Source organism: Physella acuta, unplaced genomic scaffold, assembly GCF_028476545.2.
Source record: "Physella acuta isolate Inbredline_101_S28 unplaced genomic scaffold, ASM2847654v3 ptg001488l, whole genome shotgun sequence".
Taxonomy (NCBI): domain Eukaryota; kingdom Metazoa; phylum Mollusca; class Gastropoda; family Physidae; genus Physella; species Physella acuta.
The window spans coordinates 99,958-121,342 of NW_026733003.1; the positions used below are offsets into that span (position 1 = coordinate 99,958).

Sequence of the window (21,385 nt, forward strand, 5' to 3'; positions counted from 1 at the left end):
TAGTGTCTGTAGCTGAGCATGCAGATATTAGGGGGTCATTTGTGAATGACGTCACATGTTTGTTTATTTGGATGGGGTGGGTGAGTGTTTAGACTTGGGTGACTATGTACTGCGTGAAGAAACTATGGTAGGGGGAAGGGGGTAAGAAAGTGTGTCGTCATTTGTTGTTGTATTTTTTAAAACAATGTTACTAACTGAATTTTAAGTTGTTTTTTTTCTTTTTAACATTTAAAAAGAAAAGGAAAAAAAAAAAAATTAAAATAAATCATCGAATCTTATATTATTTTCGTACAAAGGGAAACTATTCAATTAATATTTTCGACAAACTCTTCGAGGTTGATTACATCCCTTTAAAAAAAAACAGCCAATAAAGTTACGGTTTTGCTAAAGGTCGTCGACGTGCTGGTGCGGGGAGAGGTGGTGGTAGTGGGGGAAGGGGGAGGAGCGGTTGACTTTTATCATCATGTGTGACGACAGAGAAGGCTAGTAGAAATAGCGTGACATCGGTTATGGGCGTCACAAAAATCCTGGTATTAAGACGACCTAGTTAACGGCCAATAATACACGTACGGAGTTGATGTATCACAAAATCCTGATTGGACAAACCAGAGATGCTCAATTTTTTGAAATTTTTGAGTTCGCGCCATATTCATATAGTACTAGTGTATATCTATCACGTATAAACAATATGAAATCGTAAAAACAACAGGATCCCCTCAATATTTAGGATGTTAAAAATTATGCCTCACTTTTAACAACAATTGATCTCAAACGCAAAATCTATTTTTTCTCGAAAGTAAAAACAACAACTGAGATTTGTGGTTTATTCCTTGTGTTCTTCCTTACTTTTTTTTTTCAATTTAAAAAAAATAAATAAAAAAACTAATTATTATACATTTGTAATTATTGCTCAATATTTGGATATTGTTTAGCAAAATTATTTCACCAAAATACTGTCTCCAGCAGCTATTTAAACTTCTGCTCCTATTCTATATTCGATCTGCCCAGCGGCCTTGACCCACAGGCGGCAGACGACTGGGAATTCCCTATCAGCTGTGTCAAGTTTGGCCCCGTGCTGGGGTCGGGGGCGTTCGGCCAAGTGTTCAAGGGGCGGATCTCCCGGGCGCTGCTGGTTCACAGGGGCGCCACTTCCGGACTGGGTGACCAAGGGATGTGGTCCCAGGAAGGGGACACCACCCACGCTACAGTGGCGGTCAAAAAACTTCAAGGTCAGAGGTCACATTCGTTTTTTACTGTTATGACAAAATTCCCTCTAAGGTGCGCTGTTCAGCTGCCGGCCGGTGATTTTGAACCTGCCACGTGCAGTCATTTTGTAAAACACATATATATTAATCATATATCTTTGTATACGACTTTTAGAACACCGCGCACATAAAATACGCCGCAGACGTGGCTCGGTAAATTCTAACACCATTCAAGTGATTATTTCTGTCTATTCTGAGGATTATGGTTACATTGGTTAGGATTAGTAATAGTTCTGTGTTCACCAACAGGTTAATGCAGTAACGTAACTTCCGTTTTCTGTCTGTATCGCCACTTAGTTTAAGGTTCTTGTTCGTATTAGAGTTAATATCAGGGTTAGGACTAAGGCTATGCAGCAATCACCCTTAGGAGCAAAAGCGCGTGTACAATAACAGTAGCGAATCTTGGCTAACCCGCCCCCCCCCCCCCCCGAACGAAATGAAATTTATATAATTTATATAGAAAATATATACTTTTAACAGTGTCCGCCCCCCCCCCCCCCGAAGAAAGTCTACCGCCCTTCCCCCCTGAAAATTTCAAGTGCCCCCCCCCCCTCCCGGAGAAAAGTCTGGAAGAAACACTGCCCGGGATCCAGCCTTTACGGCGTCCTTGAGTCCACTCAGCTCTGATTGGGTACCTGACTCACGTTAGGGAAAACAAAGGCGGCTGGGCATAGTGCTGACCCCTATCCCTTCATATGTCTTGTTCACAGAAACAGGTGAACTCTACTTCATCTGCCCAGTGTTTGAAAGGGCACTTTCACATTGTCATTTGCGCTTGTTACAAATTTTAAGGTTAACATTAATTCATCTGGTGTCCCTGTGGAATCAGGCTAAAATGTAATGTTTTCTCCCGATACAGACGGATGTGATGTCACCTACAAGCAGGACTTCCTGCGGGAGATCGAGCTGATGAAGAGGATCGGTTACCATGACAACATCGTCAGCATGCTGGGCTGTTGCACGCGGCGCGAGCCCATCTGTCTGCTGGTCGAGCACGTGGGTCACGGTGACCTGCTCAACTACCTCAAGACGCGACGTCACGAGATTCAGAAGGTGGGGGGTTTCACGCTTTACGTTTTATAGTTCACACTTCATCTTTTACAGTTTACGCATCAAGCTTTATACTTCACGTTTCAAGTTTTTATACTTCACGTTTCACGTTTTATACCTCACGCTTCACGTTTTATACATTAGGCTTCACGTTTTATACTTCATGCTTCACGTTTTATACTTCAGTCTTCCCGTTTTATACTTCACGCTTCACGTTTTATACTTCAGGCTTCCCTTTTTATACTTCAAACTTCACATTTCACGTTTTATACTTCATGCTTCACGTTTTACACTTCACGCTTCACGTTTTATACTTCATGCTTCACGTTTTATACTTCAGGCTTCCCTTTTTATACTTCAGGGTTGACAGTTCACGTTTTATACTTCAGGCTTCACAGTTCACGTTTTATACTTCACGTTTCTCGCTTCACACTTCACGGTTCACGCTTCACAAGACACGATTCACGCCACACTTCCCATATTACACACTTCACGATAACGAGTGCGGATAAACAAAAAAGATTTTATAATGAGAGTCACAAGGACAAGCGACTTTTTCCCCCATATAAAACACGGTTAGGATCCTTATTCCTAAGGAAACGTCAAATTCCCTTTACTTCAAAGACAAATATTATGAGCGTTCCAGTTTTAAACCAAATGTCTCGAGTTCAAATCCACTTAACAAGCGGTAGTAAAGATTTATGGGTGCAGATCTTATCGCACTATCTTTCCACGTAACTGAGATTTAACCACATTTTCTAGTTTATTTTTTTAAATAATTTTTTTTTTATAACGTCACCAAGATGTTATTGACTGAATCCATTTTGGTCCCCTGAGTAGCAGAGCACTACAATCACACACACTTGTCATGTTGCTACTCTAATTTACTAATTTTTCCGAAGATGCGTTCTTTTTGTATGTGTATAAAAATAATTTTTCTTTCAAATTTCAGCTTCCGGTTTCCGGTCACCATTACGTCAACAACGGCGTTGACATTTTGAACCCTGTCGATCTGATCCGGTTTGCCTGGCAGATCACCAAAGGAATGGTGAGTTGTTGGCTGGTGACGTCACAGTGTGTTGTGGGTCTTAAGTTGATGACGACACATGGTATTTTTTAACATCCTAACTAATTGACCCCTTCAACAAACCCTTTTAACTAACACTCAAATGACCCCCTCAAAATCCTTTCAACTGACCCCCCCCCCCTCAACTGACCCCCTTCAACTGACCCCTTCAACTGACCGACTCAACTGCCCCCCTCAAATGACCCCCCTCAAATGACCCCCTTAAATGACTCCCTCAACTAACCTTCACCCTTAACTGACCCCTTTAAATGACCCCTTCAACTGACCCCCATCAACTGAACCCCTCAGCTCCATCCCCCCATCAACTGCCCCCCCCCCCCCCTTCAACTGTCCCCTCAACTGACTCCCATCAACTGACCCTTTCAACTGACCCCCCTCATTTAACCCCCTCAACCGACCCCCTCAACGGACCCCCTCAACCAACCAGCCTCTACAACCCTACAGGATTTCCTGGCCTCTAAGGGGTTCGTCCATCGCGACCTGGCGGCCCGGAATGTTCTAGTCGGTGCCAACAACGTCTGCAAGATCGGCGACTTCGGGCTGGCCAGGTACGTGTACGACGACGCCGTCTACGTCAGCAGGCGCGGGGGTAAACTTCCGGTCAAGTGGATGTCCATCGAGGCCATCTTTGATATGACGTTTTCCACGGCCAGTGACGTGTAAGTAGAGTGATGTGTCAGTAGAGTGATGTTTCAGTGACGTAGCAGTAGTAAAAAAAAGTGTGTATAGATTCCAATTAACGCCAGCTTTGGAGAATTTGTATGAATGTTTGAGTCAGGTTGATGGAGGGGAGGGGGGTGAAATACGTGAGCCGGAGATGGGAGTGGGGTGGTGAATACGTATAGCAGTGGTAACCTAGGGATAAGACATCAGGTCTTATATATATACAAAAATGTAATATTTGGGTAACGTAATAAATAACTTTATTCGTGTAACAATCGGGGACAAAAATCTTGTTTTGATGAACAAGTCGAGTCAGACGGGTTCTCAGCCGTAGGTGAGTTAGAGTTCTAATGGACACTCAATCATAGCATGATTTGTTTCCTCCTCCTCACACCCCTCCATTGGCACTTCAAAATTCCGGGAAGGCGAACACTTTGAAGCTTGGGGGGGGGGGGGGGGGGGGGTCCGCCATGAACGTGCACCGATGGGAAGCAGTGTTTCTTTCAGATTTTTTTTGGAGGGTGGGGGGGGGGGGGGCACTTGAAAATTTAGGAGGACGAACTAGAATTTACGGGGACGGGGGGCGGACACCGGTAAAAGTATATAGCGGGAGAGGGGCAAGAAACGACCCTTTTCCACCGACTTCCCCACCCCTCTCTCCAACTAACAATTCCCTCGTACTGTTAAAGTATTGCCCCAAACGACTTTACTCGTACAAACGGCACGATATTATATCAGAAAGTTGTAAACACAAGTACAATTTATGAAACCTGTAACACTAGACTATGACACTGATCAGCGCAGTTTTGCAATTTAGATTTTTTGCACTAACTTAAATCATCATACTTATTGTTATTGTTCTTAATAGATCCAGGGAAATAATCCATATTTTTGTACCTATAAAATATTTTCATGATTGTTTCCCTTTAATGATTTTTTCCTTCTTTGCGGATTTGACCAGGTGGAGTTTTGGCATTGTTTTGTTTGAGATCGTCACCCTGGGCGGGACCCCGTACCCCACCCTACAGGCCAGAGAGCTGCTGAGAGAACTGCAGAGAGGCTTCAGGATGGAGAGGCCGGAGAGCTGTTCGGAGAAAATGTGAGTACCGGTTAGATGTAAAAGGAGAGGGGGGGGTGTACATGGGGGTTAGGTGAAGGGGTCGTTTGTCGTCACTCGTCTAGTATTTTGATTGACGTGTGGGGAGGGTCAGTGGGGGTTACGTGAAGGGGTCGACTGACGTGTGGTAATCGATAGACGTCAAAAGTGGAGGGGTTACTATGGGTTAGGTGAGGGTGTCAGTCTGTAAGTGACGTCACGATCGTAGTAGTCGATAGACTTCAGGAAAAGTCACTAAGGGAGTGGACATTTACATTGGTCCTCTATAAATGTCGTCACACAATAAGAGCAGAAAAAAGAAAAGGGCGGGGGGGGGGGGGGGTGGGGGGTGGAGGCGGGGTGCAAGAAAAGTTTTATTTTTTCACACAGATAACTGTTTTCTTATATTTTTTTTATAATTAACAGAGCAAAGCCTTAAATAACTAATGTAAAAAAGTGACAATTACATTTCTAGATTCGATACTTAAAACTGAATCGACTGTTCCCGTTACAGGGTCATCTATCCCTAAACCCAACCCTCTCCCAAATGCTACAGCTATCCTTAAGCTCTTACATACACCATATGCTATTTTAATTTGTGGTCGGGCTTATGTGTTAATATTAGCCTCCCGCTAGAAACTGAAGACACAGAAGTCGATGAATGACGTCACACTCGTAAGGGGAAAGGGGTGGGGGAATTCATGTAGTGTAACGTCACACTTTTTCATCATTAAAAAAAAGTCAAGTAAGAAAACTAATTTTAGCCGTTATTTTGCGTTTTAGAAAACCGTTTTAGTAAATTGTAATCGTAATTGATTAAAAATAGTGTTGACCGAGATCAGTCAAGATTTTAGTTTTTTTTTTAAAATAAATGTTTTAAGAAATATGCAATTGCAATTTTGATGGGTGTTGGGGGGGGGGGAGGGCTGTATGATGAGGTGTGATGTTATTAGTGGGGTCTGGCTTTCTGTGACGATGTGTGACCGAGGGAAGGTGGGGAGGTGAAACTCGTCCAAAAGCGTGACGTCATTTATGGATGACCCATCATAACGACATATATGGTCAACAAAAAACATGACCTTTATATTGCACACGAGACAGTTCCACCTTTGAACCTTTGCACTGTACGAGACTGGATTCTAGTTTTATAACAATCTTAAAAAAACTTTCCACTGCAATTATTTCCCTTTGCGTTTCTTAAAAGTATCTAATAATACAACCCCCACCCCGCCTTTTCTCTGTCCCCCCCCCCCCCCACCCCCACCCCATCCCCACCCTTCCATCTCTCTCAATGTTTGACCGATACAGCAAATTCCATCCCCAAGAGAAGGGGAAACAATTGAAAAAAGTATATCCTCAAGGGAAATAACTCCTCCACCAAATTAAAAAAAAAAACAAAAAAAAAACACGGGGGTACATCCCGTACGCCGCGGGGGAACAAAAGAACATATTTCACAAAATACGGAGCTCTACACCATGACCAACGACCGCGCGGGCTTAACGATGCAATACCCCTAACTACATACCCCGCTTCACACAGGGGGCGCTCCGCGGTCCCAAATTGGGTGGCAAGCCGCCGTATCGCCCGCATCCGGTGGAGAAAAAAAAAAGCAACATATTATGAGATTAAGTTCCGCTAAAGGGGAGATGATTCACCGCCTGATAACTTCTCTCCCCTTCATTGAGCGCATTCTTCCACGGCGTAAGCCGTCCGCGACTACGTCCCCGTGTTGAGCGATGGTATATGAGATACATTCAAGGATTAGAGGGCAGCAGAGGGGGGTGGGGGATTTTCTTGGTGGTGGGGCGCTTTTATTGTGGGATCGGTAGCGTAGGGATATCATCGACGGAGGGATCGTTGGGATAGGGATAACTAGGGATTTAGGATGCCAGGGACTCACTGCTGGGGCGCTGGTGGTATTTTGAAAGCCGGGTGGGTTTTTTTTTCTTTATAAAAATCAATCTTTGATAAAAAGCTGAAAATTGTGAATATCTGCTGTCTTCTGTCTGCCGCAGGTGATGATGTAGTTTGTGGGTCGTATTTCGCAGGTGGTGATCTGCTGTTGTTTATGGCTTAAAGATTGCAGGTGGTGGTGTGGGGGGAGGGGGGCGGGTTGATATGAGTCCAGGTGTTGACTATATAAATGTGCCACATAGTTCAAATCACAACCCCAACACCCTCCACTCCCTCCCCAACACCCTCCACTCCCTCCCCAACACCCTCCACTCCCTCCCCAACACCCTCCACTCCCTCCCCAACCCCTCCACTCCCTCCCCAACACGCTCCCTTCCATTAACACGCTACCCCTCCCCCAACACACTCCCCTACCTCAACACCATCCCCTCCCTCAACACCTTAGCTCACCCTTCCTCAACACCCTCCCCAAATCCACCATCACACCCCCCATACCTCACCAGATACACATTTAATCAGCTGTCGCCCATATTTCACCCCCCCCCCCCCACACTTACTTAACCCCAAACTACTAGGCCTAATCTACTATCACTTAGAAACCCATGCTTTAAAACGAAAAAATGGAAATATTCCACCGCAGACCAGTTCTACCTTGTACCCCATCCATCTTCATCACCCCTCTCTCTGACCACTCCATCTGATAACATTAGCACAATATGAAGCGAGGACAGGCCCGACCCACACTTAGTAATCGGCCACCCAGGGGCCAACCACAAAATTAAAAAAAAAAAAAAAAATTCGCGTGATTCGAGCCGGCACGGGGGGTTTGATCTCACCGGCACTGGCCACGGATTAACCGGGGATTAGCAGGATTAGCAGGCCTACAGAGAACCCGTGTGTTGGGGCTTGGGAACGAATCCTGATCTCGCCATTAAACGTCATCATCCACCTGTTTAATTGAGGGTGGTTTTTATAGGTAGACTTATATAGGTGGGATAGGATGAGGGTCGCGAGACTCCACAGGTGTTGGGGCGGCAGAATCTGCAGGTGTTGAATACACATATTCTTAGCATGAAGGATTCACGATGGCTGACGCGGTCACGCATTTAAAAAAAAAAGGTTTTAGTATTTGGATAAAAATGGACCACACCTATGGTAGATACGTAAAACTTCAAAGTATGTTTTTTTTTATGCGAATACCATAAATAAGGATGAGCTGTAAAAATTATGCCTTGTCACAAAATGTCACAAAATACCAGCGCCCCCCCCCCCCCACGCAACCCTCTGCCGCCCCTATGTACATTAGGTCCTGTATTGTTGAAAGATGCGTTGATTCTCTAGAGAAGCATCACTCTGTAAATAACTTAATTTCACCAAATTAAGTTAGTAACAACATTAAAAGTTTTTTTTTAAATATACTCAATTAAAGTAAAAGTTCAGTTCCCATTTTAAAACCTGACGGTCGGTAGGGCAAGTGAAGTAGAGTTCACCTGTTTCTTTGAACCTCGGCATATGAAGGGACAGTGTGGTCAGCCCTATGTCCAACCACCTTTACTTTCCCTAACGTGAGTTAGATACCCCACCAAGAGCAAGGACGTTCTACTGACTTGAGCCCGGATTCGAACCAAAGACTTACGGGTTAGTAGTCTAGCGCTCTACCACTAGACCACGACCTCAATAATTTTGTTCTAATTGTTTTATTTTAAACACATTTAAGTACATTAAGTATTTCCGTAGACCATAATCTTAGAGAGATTTTTCCTGTCCAATTAGTATTTCTAATATAATAATTTACATTTTCTACCTGGCTAATTAGCATTTCTAAAAGCAATAGCTAAAAAAAAAAAAAAAGTCCCTCCAAGCTAAAGAGACTAATTTGCCCGGGGGTCCGAATTTTAGATTGGCAGTCCATAGTGCAGGTGAAGTAGAGTTATGTTACGGTGACCTCGGCATGTGAAGGAACAGAGTGTCCAGGTCTTTATAAGGTACCCGCCCCTCACTAAAAGTCAGGTACCCTCAGAACTGGGTGGACTTTGGGCGTTTTACGGACTCGAGCACGGGATTCGAACCTGAGACGATCGGACTAGCAGTCGGCGCTCTACCGCCCAACCACCCCGTCCCATCTAGATAGTTTAGAGAGAAATTAAAGATGCTACGATCTCATATGTAAGATGGTTGGGCAGAGAGTTTAAAGTTTTTATTGTACCTTGAATAAATTTTTAAAATGTTAAAAATATATAACAAGAATTATTTCTTTAAAAAGAATGTCTTCTTTATTTAAATGGTTCCTGTGAGTTCCTGGTGAAAAATTGTGGAAAATCGGGACGCTTCCACATGCAATGTTCCATGTAAGTTGCGCGGGCACGCAGTAGTTTTGAACTGCCGCGCATTCATTTTGTAAAATGCCTAAATCTTTGTAAAAGATTGTTAGTACCCTGCACACACAAAATACACGCTGCGCACTAGCTTTTTATCCGTTACTTTCTAATGTACTCGGTTTTGGGTGATTCCTCCAAGTTGGGTCCACGACATCCCGGCTGCTTCTGCTTCACTGACAACTGATCTAAGTTTATTTTAAGCCTACCCGCTTTCTTCTTTCCTTGTTGATTCCAATAGAATGCCTCCCTGATGACGTTTGTTGATTCTCTAAACTAGCACTAACAATACAAGTTTCTACCGACTCTTACCAACATTTTTACCAGGTTTACCAGATGTTCGCATAAATTACAGCATTAAAATTGTTACTATACTATCAGCTCTCAAAAGAAAAAAAAAAAGAATTCCCTTGATGGTTACATTGTTACTTCTCTAGCAAGCCCTCACAAAAGGGACCCGTGTTCCAATCACGCGGGGGGAGAGAAAGCTAATCCCCGATAACCATCTCCCATTTTGGATCTCGTGAAACGCGATCGCCCAGTAGCGGAGATCTCGCGGAGGGCAGCGTGAATCTCGCGAGATCAATCAGCTGGGGTTGCCGGTGGGCAGGGGCGTGAAAAGGGCGACGGTGGGCGGCTGGGCGAGAGATGTGATCACAGGCGGAGGGTTGTAATGGAAGTGTCAGTCTGACATCTTGGAGGTTCGGAGGCGGATCACATATTTTTTGGTTGTTGTAGTATAATAATAATTTTTTTTTCATGAAGTAATGTAAATTAGCATGATAATGACAAAATGAGTGTATGTTGTAAGGTATTTGGTGGTGTTATGTATCAAGAGTGGGTGGACATGGTGAAGGGTGGAAGCAGGCGTTGTAACTGAAGTAAATATAGCGGTAGAGAGCTGGACTGCTAACCCGTAAGTCTCGAAATCGAATCCGGGTTTAATTCAGTAGACCGTCCCTGAGTCCACCCAACTCTGATGGGTACCTAACTCATGTTAGGGAAAGTAAAGGCGGCTGAGCATAGTGCTGACCACATTATCTCTTCATATGCCGAGGTCACAGAAACAAGTGAACTCTACTTCATTTGCCCCATAGACCGTCAGGTTTGAAAGGGAAACTTTTTACTTACTTTAATGTAAATGAGCACGAGAATGACACAATGTTTGTATGTTGTAAGGTATTTGGTGGTGTTATGTATCAAGAGTGGGTGGACATGGTGAAGGGTGGAAGCAGGCGTTGTAACTGAAGTGGGTGGATCATTTTGTTGCTCCTAGTCGTGTAAATATAGAATCACGTGACCTTGTTTAGTTTCTTCGTTATAAAAGAACGCCTTTCTTGTTTTTAGCTTCAAAGTAGGCGCTTGGCCGTGGGTGAAAGATCGTGGAATTTGGTATATTCGTCGTATAATGTTAGCTTTTATAATGGTTAGCTATAGAATATGTTACATAGCTAGAATATTGTTAACTTTGTTATTAATTTTCTCGTGAAGTAATGTAAATTAGCATGATAATGACAAAATGTTTTTATGTTGTAAGGTATTTGGTGGTGTTATGTACCAAGCGTATGTGGATCATTATGTTTTAGTATCTTCGTTACAAAAAGAATACATGTCTTGTTTTTAGCTTCAAAGATGGCGGTTTTTGCCGTGGTAAAAGATCGTAAAATTTGGTATATTCGTGGCAAAAGTTTAGCTTTATAATGGTTACCAATGTCGTAGTCTTTTGTGTATGGAAAATATGTAAATTTGCGATGTTGTCTCGTTAGAATATGATTAACATTTGTTCATCGTTGGAATATTGTTAACATTGGAACATTAATAGAATATTGTTAACTTTGCTGCACGGCTAGGATATCGTTAACTTTGATGCAAAGCTAGATTATTGTTAACTTTGTTATACGACTAAATTATTATTAACTTTATTACATAGCTAGAATATCGTTAACTTTGTTACATTGCTAAAATATTGATAACTTTGTTATACGACCTTAAGTATTGTTAACTTGTTACAAAGCTAGAATATAGTTAACTTTGTTACATGACTTGAGTATCGTTAACTTGGTTACACCGCTAGTATATCGTTAGTGTGGTTACGTCATTTAACCATCACCGCATACAACATCAGCGAGTTTGGGTTAATCCGCTGCTGTGTGTTTGCATCTCCACAATGATTACAGGAAATGCATGATTGACAAAGATTGTATGAGATAAATGATTGCATAGCATGGTTGATCGAATCCTTTGAGCTACTGTATAACCTGATAATCCGCATTCAATAAGTAACTTACATTAACAGTAAAAAAAAAATCAAAGCTAAGTCATCGAAGATAATCAGTCATGACGTATCGTAGTCATATTTGACTGAGGTTAACAAACGTTCTTCCTGTTGGCATTGATACACCAACGTCACCGACAAAAGCACTGGACGTGGCCATTTTCTTCCATGTCATTCAAAAAACTCAGAGGATTTCTGAATCATGTGGGTCAGCCGTCAGGATGGTAAAACCAGTGTTTCCTCCAGAATTTTTTTTCCGGGGGGGGGGGGGGGGGAGGGGACTTGAAATTTTCGGGGGGTCGGTAGACTTTCTTCGGGAGGGGGGGGGGGGCACTGTTAAATGTATATTTTTTCTATATAAATTCCATTTCGTTCGGGTGGGCGGTAGACTTTCTTTCGGGCGGGGCGGGGGGGGGGGGGGGGGGGGGGGGTGGGGGCGGATGCCTGGAAGAAACTCTGGGGGTAAACCGTAGAGGATTATTGAGTCACTTGGGTCAGATTGGTAAGATTAAAGAAAAGCAATCGGGAAAAAAAAAAATAAAATGTGCATCATGGAATGTTTATTGGAACATCTTGGAGGGGTAGAGTCAGTCCTTCATCCACCCCACCCCAACCCCCACCCCACCCCCTTACGAGTTCACATGACACGGGGGTACGTACATGGATTATAAAAACCAATGCCCTCACCAGGTTTTGTTATACACGTCTTATTCTATAACAAAAGCCAATTTCGTTCACACTATACGCGATCCTATACACCTCCTTTCTATGAATCATAACTCCTCTTTTAAAATTACCCCTTACGATCCACCCCCCCCCCCTCCCCCTAAAAAACTCCGCCCCCCCCCCCCCCCCCCCCCCACCGCACGTTATCGTAAAAAAACTTAGCGTGACATGAAACAAGGACAATGGGAGAAAATAACCAACGCAATCGGTTCCTCACGGCGCCCTGTCGTAAAGCCCCCACCGCCCCCGGGGAGCCCGACCCTTCATAATGCGTGCAAACCGGCGGGGGACTTTTTAAACCCGAGCCAGGGGAGGGCCCTGTTTGCCCCGGGTATCCGTGGGCGACCCTGATGGCAGCTCTCTTATACCCTGAATTAAACAAAATATTTCGAGGTGGGTTTGGAAAGGAGGAGAGGGGGGGGGGGGGGGGAGGGGCTTTTCGCAGGTGTTCGTTGTAGATGTCTGGCCGTTTCATCTCAGATGACGTAGGTAGTGAATGGTCCTGGTCTCGTCTCATCTCGCGGTAATTACTGTGACTTTTTTTTATGATTGGCGGAGTTGAAAAAAAAATATGGTCGTACAATAAGGGAGGTAAGTTGTATATAGTTGATGTATTATCCCTTTTCATTATTTCCCTTTTCATATTTTTTTAATGAAAAAAATTTTGGGTTTGAAGAAATGTCGAAGGCATCCATATGGAGGTTTATTATTAGGCCGATTCTAGTCGGAATAAGATACGCATGCGATACGCATGCGCAATGGAGAGAAACTACGACTTAGCGGCGATGTTTTCGATGGTACTGCGCATGCGTGTGTTTACAACCGCAGAACCCTAATACCAACCCTAATCCTTAACCCTATCCCTAATCCTATCCCTAATCCTATCCCTAACCATAACCCTAATCCTATCCCTAACCTTAGCCCTAATCCTATCCCTAACCCTATCCCTAATCCTACCCCTAACCCTCATTCTAGCCCTAACCCTAGCCATAGGTCACTGCGCATGCGCAGAACTATCTTTTGCCGAAAAATCTTATTCCGAGTAGACACTTCGTTATTATTATTATTTATTATTTATTATTACTATTATAAATATTTATTATTATTATTATTATTATTTTATTACTATTATTAATATTTATTATTATTATTAATTATTATTATTATTATTTATATTATTATAATAATTATTAATTTTAAAAAAATCGAAATAAAATATGAATTACTTTAAAAGTTTATCTACCTAATCTCAAGTGCACACTCTCAAGGTAGGTCGTTCAATATTTGCTTTGGAATAATCAAACACCAACAAGCCGTCGATAAGAACGAATTACATTATGTTTTTTTTTTTAAACGGTGGATCCAGTGGATGGCGGCCACCAAGGTCAACATGTCAGTGCTTGGCCTTGACATTTCACCTTGACATCTGGGCCCCAGTGTCAACAAATAACACGTTTACGACTCCAAGGTGTGAGAAGGTGTCACGCCGATTGAGTCGTCTATAAATAACCTCCCTCTCCAAGTCCAAATCTCCGTTCACTGAAGAGCTCTTTAGAGCATTTTTTTTTCATTTATTAAACTTCGGAAACCGAAGAGTTTAATAATATCATTCAAATCAGACCGATACATTTTTTAAAGTGTTTTTTTAAGGGTTATCAGAAATATAAATGACATAGAGATAGATTATAGGTATGATATGCGTATTAGGATCACCTGCTTTAGAATATGGATTACAAAATTTAGTGAGAAAATACATTTTAATGTTGCTTTTTTTTTAAACTAACACCTATTTACTTATAACATTAAAGCCATGACACAAAAAAGATCATAATGTAACCCCATAGGCCTACTTCTGAGTCGCATAACATTGCAACCTGGAAAGATCGCATAGGACACTCTAATACTCAGGAGTTTTGATCGGTGACCGGAAAGATACGCAACGGAAAAATGCGCACAAAAAAGTGTGCAAGTGTATTTTTTTTTCTTAAATCGAGCCTTTACAGACACTAACAAATAATGACCACAAGTACTTTGTAGCCTCATTTAAAAAAAAATATGTTTTAGTATAATTAGTTTGCATTTGCGCATTATTTTGTTAGCGCATTTCTCTGTTTGCGCATTTTTCCGTTGCGCAGTTTTCCGATTGCGCATCGACCAGTGAAACTCTTTAGCGCTGGAGTTAATATTACCTTTTAATATTTCAGTTACATAGCATATATTTTTTGTAACAAGTAATCCAGCAGTTTAGTGCGGTCAAACAGTGGAGTGTGCGATCACGGATACCTGTAGCTCATGAGCTTAGAGCCTTGTACACTTTGAACAAAGTCACAGATATCTATTTAGCTCATGAGCTTAGAGCCTTGTACACTTTGAACAAAGTCACAGATATCTATTTAGCTCATGAGCTTAGAGCCTTGTACACTTTGAACAAAGACACATATATCTATTTAGCTCATGAGCTTAGAACATTGTACACTTTGAACAAAACCAAAGATATCCCTTAAGCTTATGAGGTTAGAATCCTGTAGGCGTACACTTGAAACTAATACAAAGGTATCTCTTTAGCTCAAGAGCTTTAACTCCTTTTAGCTACAGGGGTTAGCATCGTGTACACTTGAAACTAAAACAAAAAAAATATCCTTTAGCTCATGAGCTTAAAACATTGCAAACCTTAAACAAATACAAAGGGATCTTTTTAGCTCATGAGATTATAACCTTGTACACCTGAAACAAATACAAAGGTATATCTTTAGCTCATGAGCTTACAAAATTTTACACCTGGAACAAATACAAAAGTATATTTTTAGCTCATGAGCTTAAAACTTATAACCTCATCTCTCTAAAGGCCGTACACCACCCCGTTCGCCAGCCTCATTCTGTATTCAGCATTACTGAATTCAACCGTATCATCGTTTTACTTTAGTAGATACACCACATGTGGTTTCCCCTTCATCTACATACACACACAATACCCCCCACCACACAACCACACAGCACGACACCACATTACGCCCCCTGCCACTCTCTCGGCACTTACACCTCGAGTTTGATATAAAAATAAAACTACTTCCGTTTGAAACTGAAACCGGATATTCCCGATACATCAAATATCTCCATTCCTACCCTATACAAAATATCTGCTTTATAGTCCCATTTTTTCCTTCTTCTGAGGAGTTGTTATTTTATTGTGGGAAAATGTTTTTTGTGTGTCTTCTTTGGGTGATTTATAGCATGCCGAAAAGTACCAGGTGCACATTTGAACAAAAAAACGATTTACAAACACTTGATAAAGTATTGCTTCTGTGTTTTTTTTAAAGCTATATCTATGTAGTTTTGAAGATATATGGTAATTGTGACATTAGAAAACATGACATTTTGGGGCTCATGTTACCTTTGTGGGGCGTTAGTTTTGTAATTTTAGAAAAAAAATTAAAATAAAAATAAAAACAAGATACATTTGAGACTTAAACATGGCCGAATATGTGGCCAGGCAGGCCCCTACAGTGGTTTTGATATTTGAAAAAATAATTCTCAGCTATTATTGAATCTATATCTAGACATTTCAAATATTGGCTTTAAAATCTTGACTTTTCAAATCTTGACTTTTCAAATCTTGTCATTTTAAATTGTGACTTTACAAACATTGACTTAACGAACGTTGACTAATCAAATCTTGACATTTATAATTTTGACTTTTCAAATCTTGACTTTATAAATATTGAATTTTCAAATCTTGTCTTTTCAAATCTTGACTTTTCAATTCTCGACTTTTCAAATCAGGACTTTTCAAATTTTGACGTTTCAAATATTGTCTTTTCAAATCTTGACTTTTCAAATCTTGACCTTTCAAATCTTGACTTTTCAAATCTCGACTTTTCAAATCAGGACTTTTCAAATTTTGACGTTTCAAATATTGTCTTTTCAAATCTTGACTTTTCAAATCTTGACCTTTCAAATCTTGACTTTTCAAATCTTGACTTTTCAAATCTTGACTATTCAAATCTTGACTTTTCAAATCTTGACTTTTCAAATCTTGACTTTTCAAATCTTGACTTTTCAAATCTTGACCTAAACCTACAGACGTGAGTACATCTATGAACTTCACGTTAACACCCTATCAAGTTCCTTGACTTTGATCAATCAAGTTTTTCCAAACAAACTTCACTCCCCCCCCCCCCACCCCCGTAAGTGCGTAACACACACCAGGGTGCGCTGTTCTCCTTTTGCGCATTTTTGTGCGTACTTATGCGACAGTGTCGGCTTGTAATATCACCCCCTGCCCCGGAATAACAGAACTGCCCCCCCCCCCCTTGCACCCTCCTCACTTATCGTTTAGCTCCACTTGCCGGCACGGCGGATGTAATTAGCACTGTTCATTTGCATAGTAGACCAAGGGCTCACCATCGACAAGTGGGGGGCCCTCATCAACTAGTGAGGGGCCCATCAGCGACAAAATACCCTGGTATTACAGGCACCGCGGGGCCACCGAAGTCCGCATGAGTGCTATTGATCTTGTACAAATATCCGGCCCCCGGAATAGAACAACCGACACCCCCCTTCTCTCACTTAACCCACCACCCCCTCACCCTTTACTACGCCTTTTGCCTCCTTCGTGTACACACACACAACTTAAATAGTATCAAGTGTACTTATCAGGTTCGATAACTCCAGCTGTGTTTACCAACAGGGGAGATAAAAAAAATTCCTACAAGTGTACAGATAATACTATTTAAAAAAAAAATAACCCCCCCCCCCCCACACACACACAAGCTTTTTTTAAAAAAGGGGACATAATCGACTAAAGCATATCGATAACCCAAGCGCAACAAGTTTTTTTTTTTAATAGTGAAGTGTCACCGGCCACCTGGCCAGGACGAGACTTGTCAACACGACAGGGGGAGGCCACTACAGATACGTCTGGGCCGCGTTTACTTTTCCCACCCCCGGCCCCCGAGGCGTCGACGCGAGGCACCGAAGACCACGTGACGGATGTAGACGTCACGTGACCGATGTTGACACCGATGCTGTTGACACCGAAACTGTCCAGTGTCACCCATGCAGCCATAAACATTGGGGTGTGTTTTTTTTTTTGTTTTTTTTTCTTCCCTTGAGGTAATTGAAAATTAATTAATTAAGACGTCTGCTGCAGGTGTCGTTTATGTAGGTCACGTCTGCTAATTGTGAAATACAATTAGGCCCAGCGGATGTATTTTTGGTTTTGTTTAAAAAAAATTATAATTGCATGTTTAGTCTCAAACAGGTTACGCAACACACACACACACACACCCTTCTACACTTTTTTTTGCAAGGCTTGGAGTGTCGTCCCACCACCCCCCCCCCCCTACGTGATCGTCTGTATTGAAATCGTTAGTGTGTGTCGCTAGACTAAAGCAAGACGCAGGCCTAATGCTAACACTAGCCTGAGTCGTCGAACCCAGCCCTAATCCTAAAACTAGCAAAACCTAGCCCTAATCCTAAAACTAGCAAAACCTAGCCCTAATCCTAAAACTAGCAAAACCTAGCCCTAATCCTAAAACTAGCAAAACCTAGCCCTAATCCTAACACTAGCAAAACATAGCCCTAATCCTAACACTAGCAAAACATAGCCCTAATCCTAAAACTAGCAAAACCTAGCCCTAATCCTAAAACTAGCAAAACCTAGCCCTAATCCTAAAACTAGCAAAACCTAGCCCTAATCCTAACACTAGCAAAACATAGCCCTAACCCTAACACTAGCAAAACATAGCCCTACTCCTAAAACTAGCAAAACATAGCCCTAATCCTAAAACTAGCCTTAATCATAAAACTTAGCCCTAATCATAACACTAGCCTGAGTCATAAAAACTATTCTTAATCCTAACACTAGCGAAACCTAGCCCTAAGCCTAACACTAGCCTGATTACGTAAACCTAGCCCTAATCCTAACACTAGCCTTAATCATAAAACTTACCCCTAATCATAAAACTAGCGGCGCCCGATTAATTAAACATAGCCCTAATCAATTTTTCAGCAATATTGACAAAGAGTTTAATTTCAACGCTTAATTAAGAAAGACACGGGTACATAATATAGTCCTAGAAAAGATAGAGTAGACGGGAATCGAACCCACCACTTGTGACGTGATATACGATAGCCTAAAACTGCATGTAAAATATATATTGAATACAAAATATATGTTGCACCCAAAATCTGATAGGCCTATATAGTGCACACAAAATATTTCTGTATATATAATGCACACACAAAATAAGTTACATCTAAAATAAATGTTACATGTAAAATATAAGTTACATGTAAAATATATTTTGCACGTAAAATACATGTTTCACATACATTTTTGCTCCTTCGAGGGAATGTTGTTCAAATTTTTTTTACTTTTAATACACAATACCGCGGAAACTAAATCAAAACAAAATGTATGCAAACTATTTTTACCGACTCTATTCTTAGAAATAAATGTCTCGATCGCTCAAAAAACAGCGAAGGTGCATGCGTCCCTTGCGCTATATTTTTAGATCAATGTCCTATCTATAACAAGACAGATACCATCTGTAAATAAAACCAGTCCAAAACATACTGTCCCAAAGGCTATCACGCTCTGCGCTAAATCCCAAGCCATTGATCGTTAATCCTCCAATACAATACTAGATATAAAGTATTATTTTAATGTTTCAGAGACATAGAGAAGACAATGTAAAAACAAAGCGTATATGGTCGCAACGTTTCTTCCAGAACACCGTCCTTCCGTCCAGAGTTTCTTTCAGACTTTTTATCTCCGGGGAGGGGAGAGGGGCACTTGGAATTTCCGGAAGGGGGGGGGGACGGGGGGGGGGGGACACTGTTAAAAGTATATATTTTCTCAGTCTCAGGGGTTCCACGAAGGTCAAGACCAGAGGCGGCGTTAGGTATACGCGGGGCCTAGGGCCAACCATCCGCGCGGGGCCTTTCCATTATATATATATATATATATATATATATATATATATATATATATATATATATGTATAAAGGCCTATATAATGTGATGTACACATAATAACACAAATGTTTTGGAGTTTATAAGCTAATGTCAAACTTTCCACTATAATAATATCAGATTTTTATCTCTCCCATGTATTAACCTAATGTTCGTAGTTTTTTTTTTCTTTGCTAAGATATTAAATCACTTTTGACAGTTATGTAATTCATACTAAATCATTTAAGAAAATTTAATCACGTGCCGAATAATTAGGAAAATAAAGTTTACAATACAGCGAACTCGGCCTGATGTATCAAAACAGTATAGACTTCAAAATTTGTTTAGAATTCATACAATATTTTAAAACCAAAAACGTTATTGTCTTAATTATTGAACGGGTGAATCCTTAAGGTGACACAACATAACAACAGTTTTAACTTTCTTCCAAAAATAATAATAAATCACTCTGTTTAATGCCGCCTGATATAGATCCTAAGGCGCCCCCCCCCCCCTCGTCGCCCTCCTCCCACCCCTCTGCACGCAACTGAATGTTAATTTTGTTATACCAAGACAAGTAGGCCTACTTATAGAGTTTCTTACAGGCATCTCTTCGGAAATTTATATAATTTATATAGAAAATATATACTTTTAACAGTGTTCCCCCCCCTGAAGAAAATCTACCGTCCGTCCCCCCCCCCCCGAAAATTTCAAGTGCCCCTCCCCCCCCCCCCCCCCCCCGGAGAAAAAAGTCTGGAAGAAACACTGTACATATACGACATTATTCCACATCTACAACAAGAAAGTCAGGACTAGAGTTCATCAGGTCACTAACTGTCTACTACAGACATCCCGTCTGCTCACTAAAAGGACGTCTTCATGGGTCCGAATACAATAGGGTATCTCTTTACGTCGTGGGCTAATTCTCGACCGCCATCTCCAGTCAGCTCAGGTCAAATGCCAGACGACCGTACCCTACACAAAGGGGAGGTGTGAGACTATTTTTGTATCGAATTACGGCCTGTCCCAGTTCAGGTGGGTGATAACTCACCAACATCAACCGTGGCCTCAGTTATAACAATCAACAACGTCGGCATTCGACCATTTAGTTTTTCCCAATTGAATTCAGCAACAATTTTTTTTAAGTTTACAAACTAATTCAGATAACAATGACATTGCTGAAGCGCGGGGCCCCTTCAAGCGCGGGGCCTATGGCGACCGCCCCGTTTGCCACCCCCTAACGCCGGCTCTGGTCAAGACACACACCCGACTCATGATTAACGATCAGATTTTGACATTGTAGACGATACAATTATTAAGGAGGGTTCGGAGAATGCGCATATGAAACTGGTGGAATTAGGTACTTCCAAAAATGTTAAGAACCACTGCCCTAATATAACTAAAAGGATACTATTCCTTAAATATGCGTTTTTTTTAGCGCAATTTCCTTACAGGAATTGCGATTATTAACTCGTCATTTCTGGATGGATGGATGGATGGATGGATGTGTGTCCGCAATGGATGGATGTGTGTCCGCAGCTTTAAGTCGTATCGCCTCCTCAACGAAGCAATATCGAGGACTAATTCCAAAGCAAATATGTTAAGCAAGTTCCGAGGATGATTGTGGGCCAAAAAAATTCCCGGAATTCCTTCCTGGATTTCCCGGAAAAGCCAAAAAACCTCGAAAAAATGCGGTTTTAGGCCCATATCTCGGCAATCAGACCACTTAGCGACTTGAAACATTTACCAATCGATTCCTGCCATAATTTAGAACAATATTGCCGAAGAAAGTTTTCACAAATATCCTTTCGTTCGGTCACAAAAAAATATTTACTACTTTTTTAAACTGAGCATCGTGTAGGCCTAGGAGTAGTATATTAGGTCCCTTTTGGGTCGGTTTTTTGGCGGAGCAGGGGAGGCGCAGGTACAATGACATATAGTAAAATATTCGGGAGCAGGGAAGGGTGAAGGTACAATG

At 41.6% G+C, this 21,385-nt stretch overlaps 1 protein-coding gene across 1 annotated transcript in view; it reads left to right on the forward strand.

Moving 5' to 3' along the window:
- Nucleotides 1–21,385, forward strand: part of LOC131928352 (uncharacterized) — a 77,655-nt gene that overhangs the window by 34,389 nt on the left and 21,881 nt on the right. The window contains exons 16-20 of the mRNA XM_059284353.1: nucleotides 1,009–1,229; nucleotides 2,125–2,318; nucleotides 3,268–3,363; nucleotides 3,847–4,061; nucleotides 5,027–5,164. Coding sequence (XP_059140336.1) covers nucleotides 1,009–1,229; nucleotides 2,125–2,318; nucleotides 3,268–3,363; nucleotides 3,847–4,061; nucleotides 5,027–5,164 — 864 coding nt within the window. The remainder of the gene's footprint in view (nucleotides 1–1,008; nucleotides 1,230–2,124; nucleotides 2,319–3,267; nucleotides 3,364–3,846; nucleotides 4,062–5,026; nucleotides 5,165–21,385) is intronic.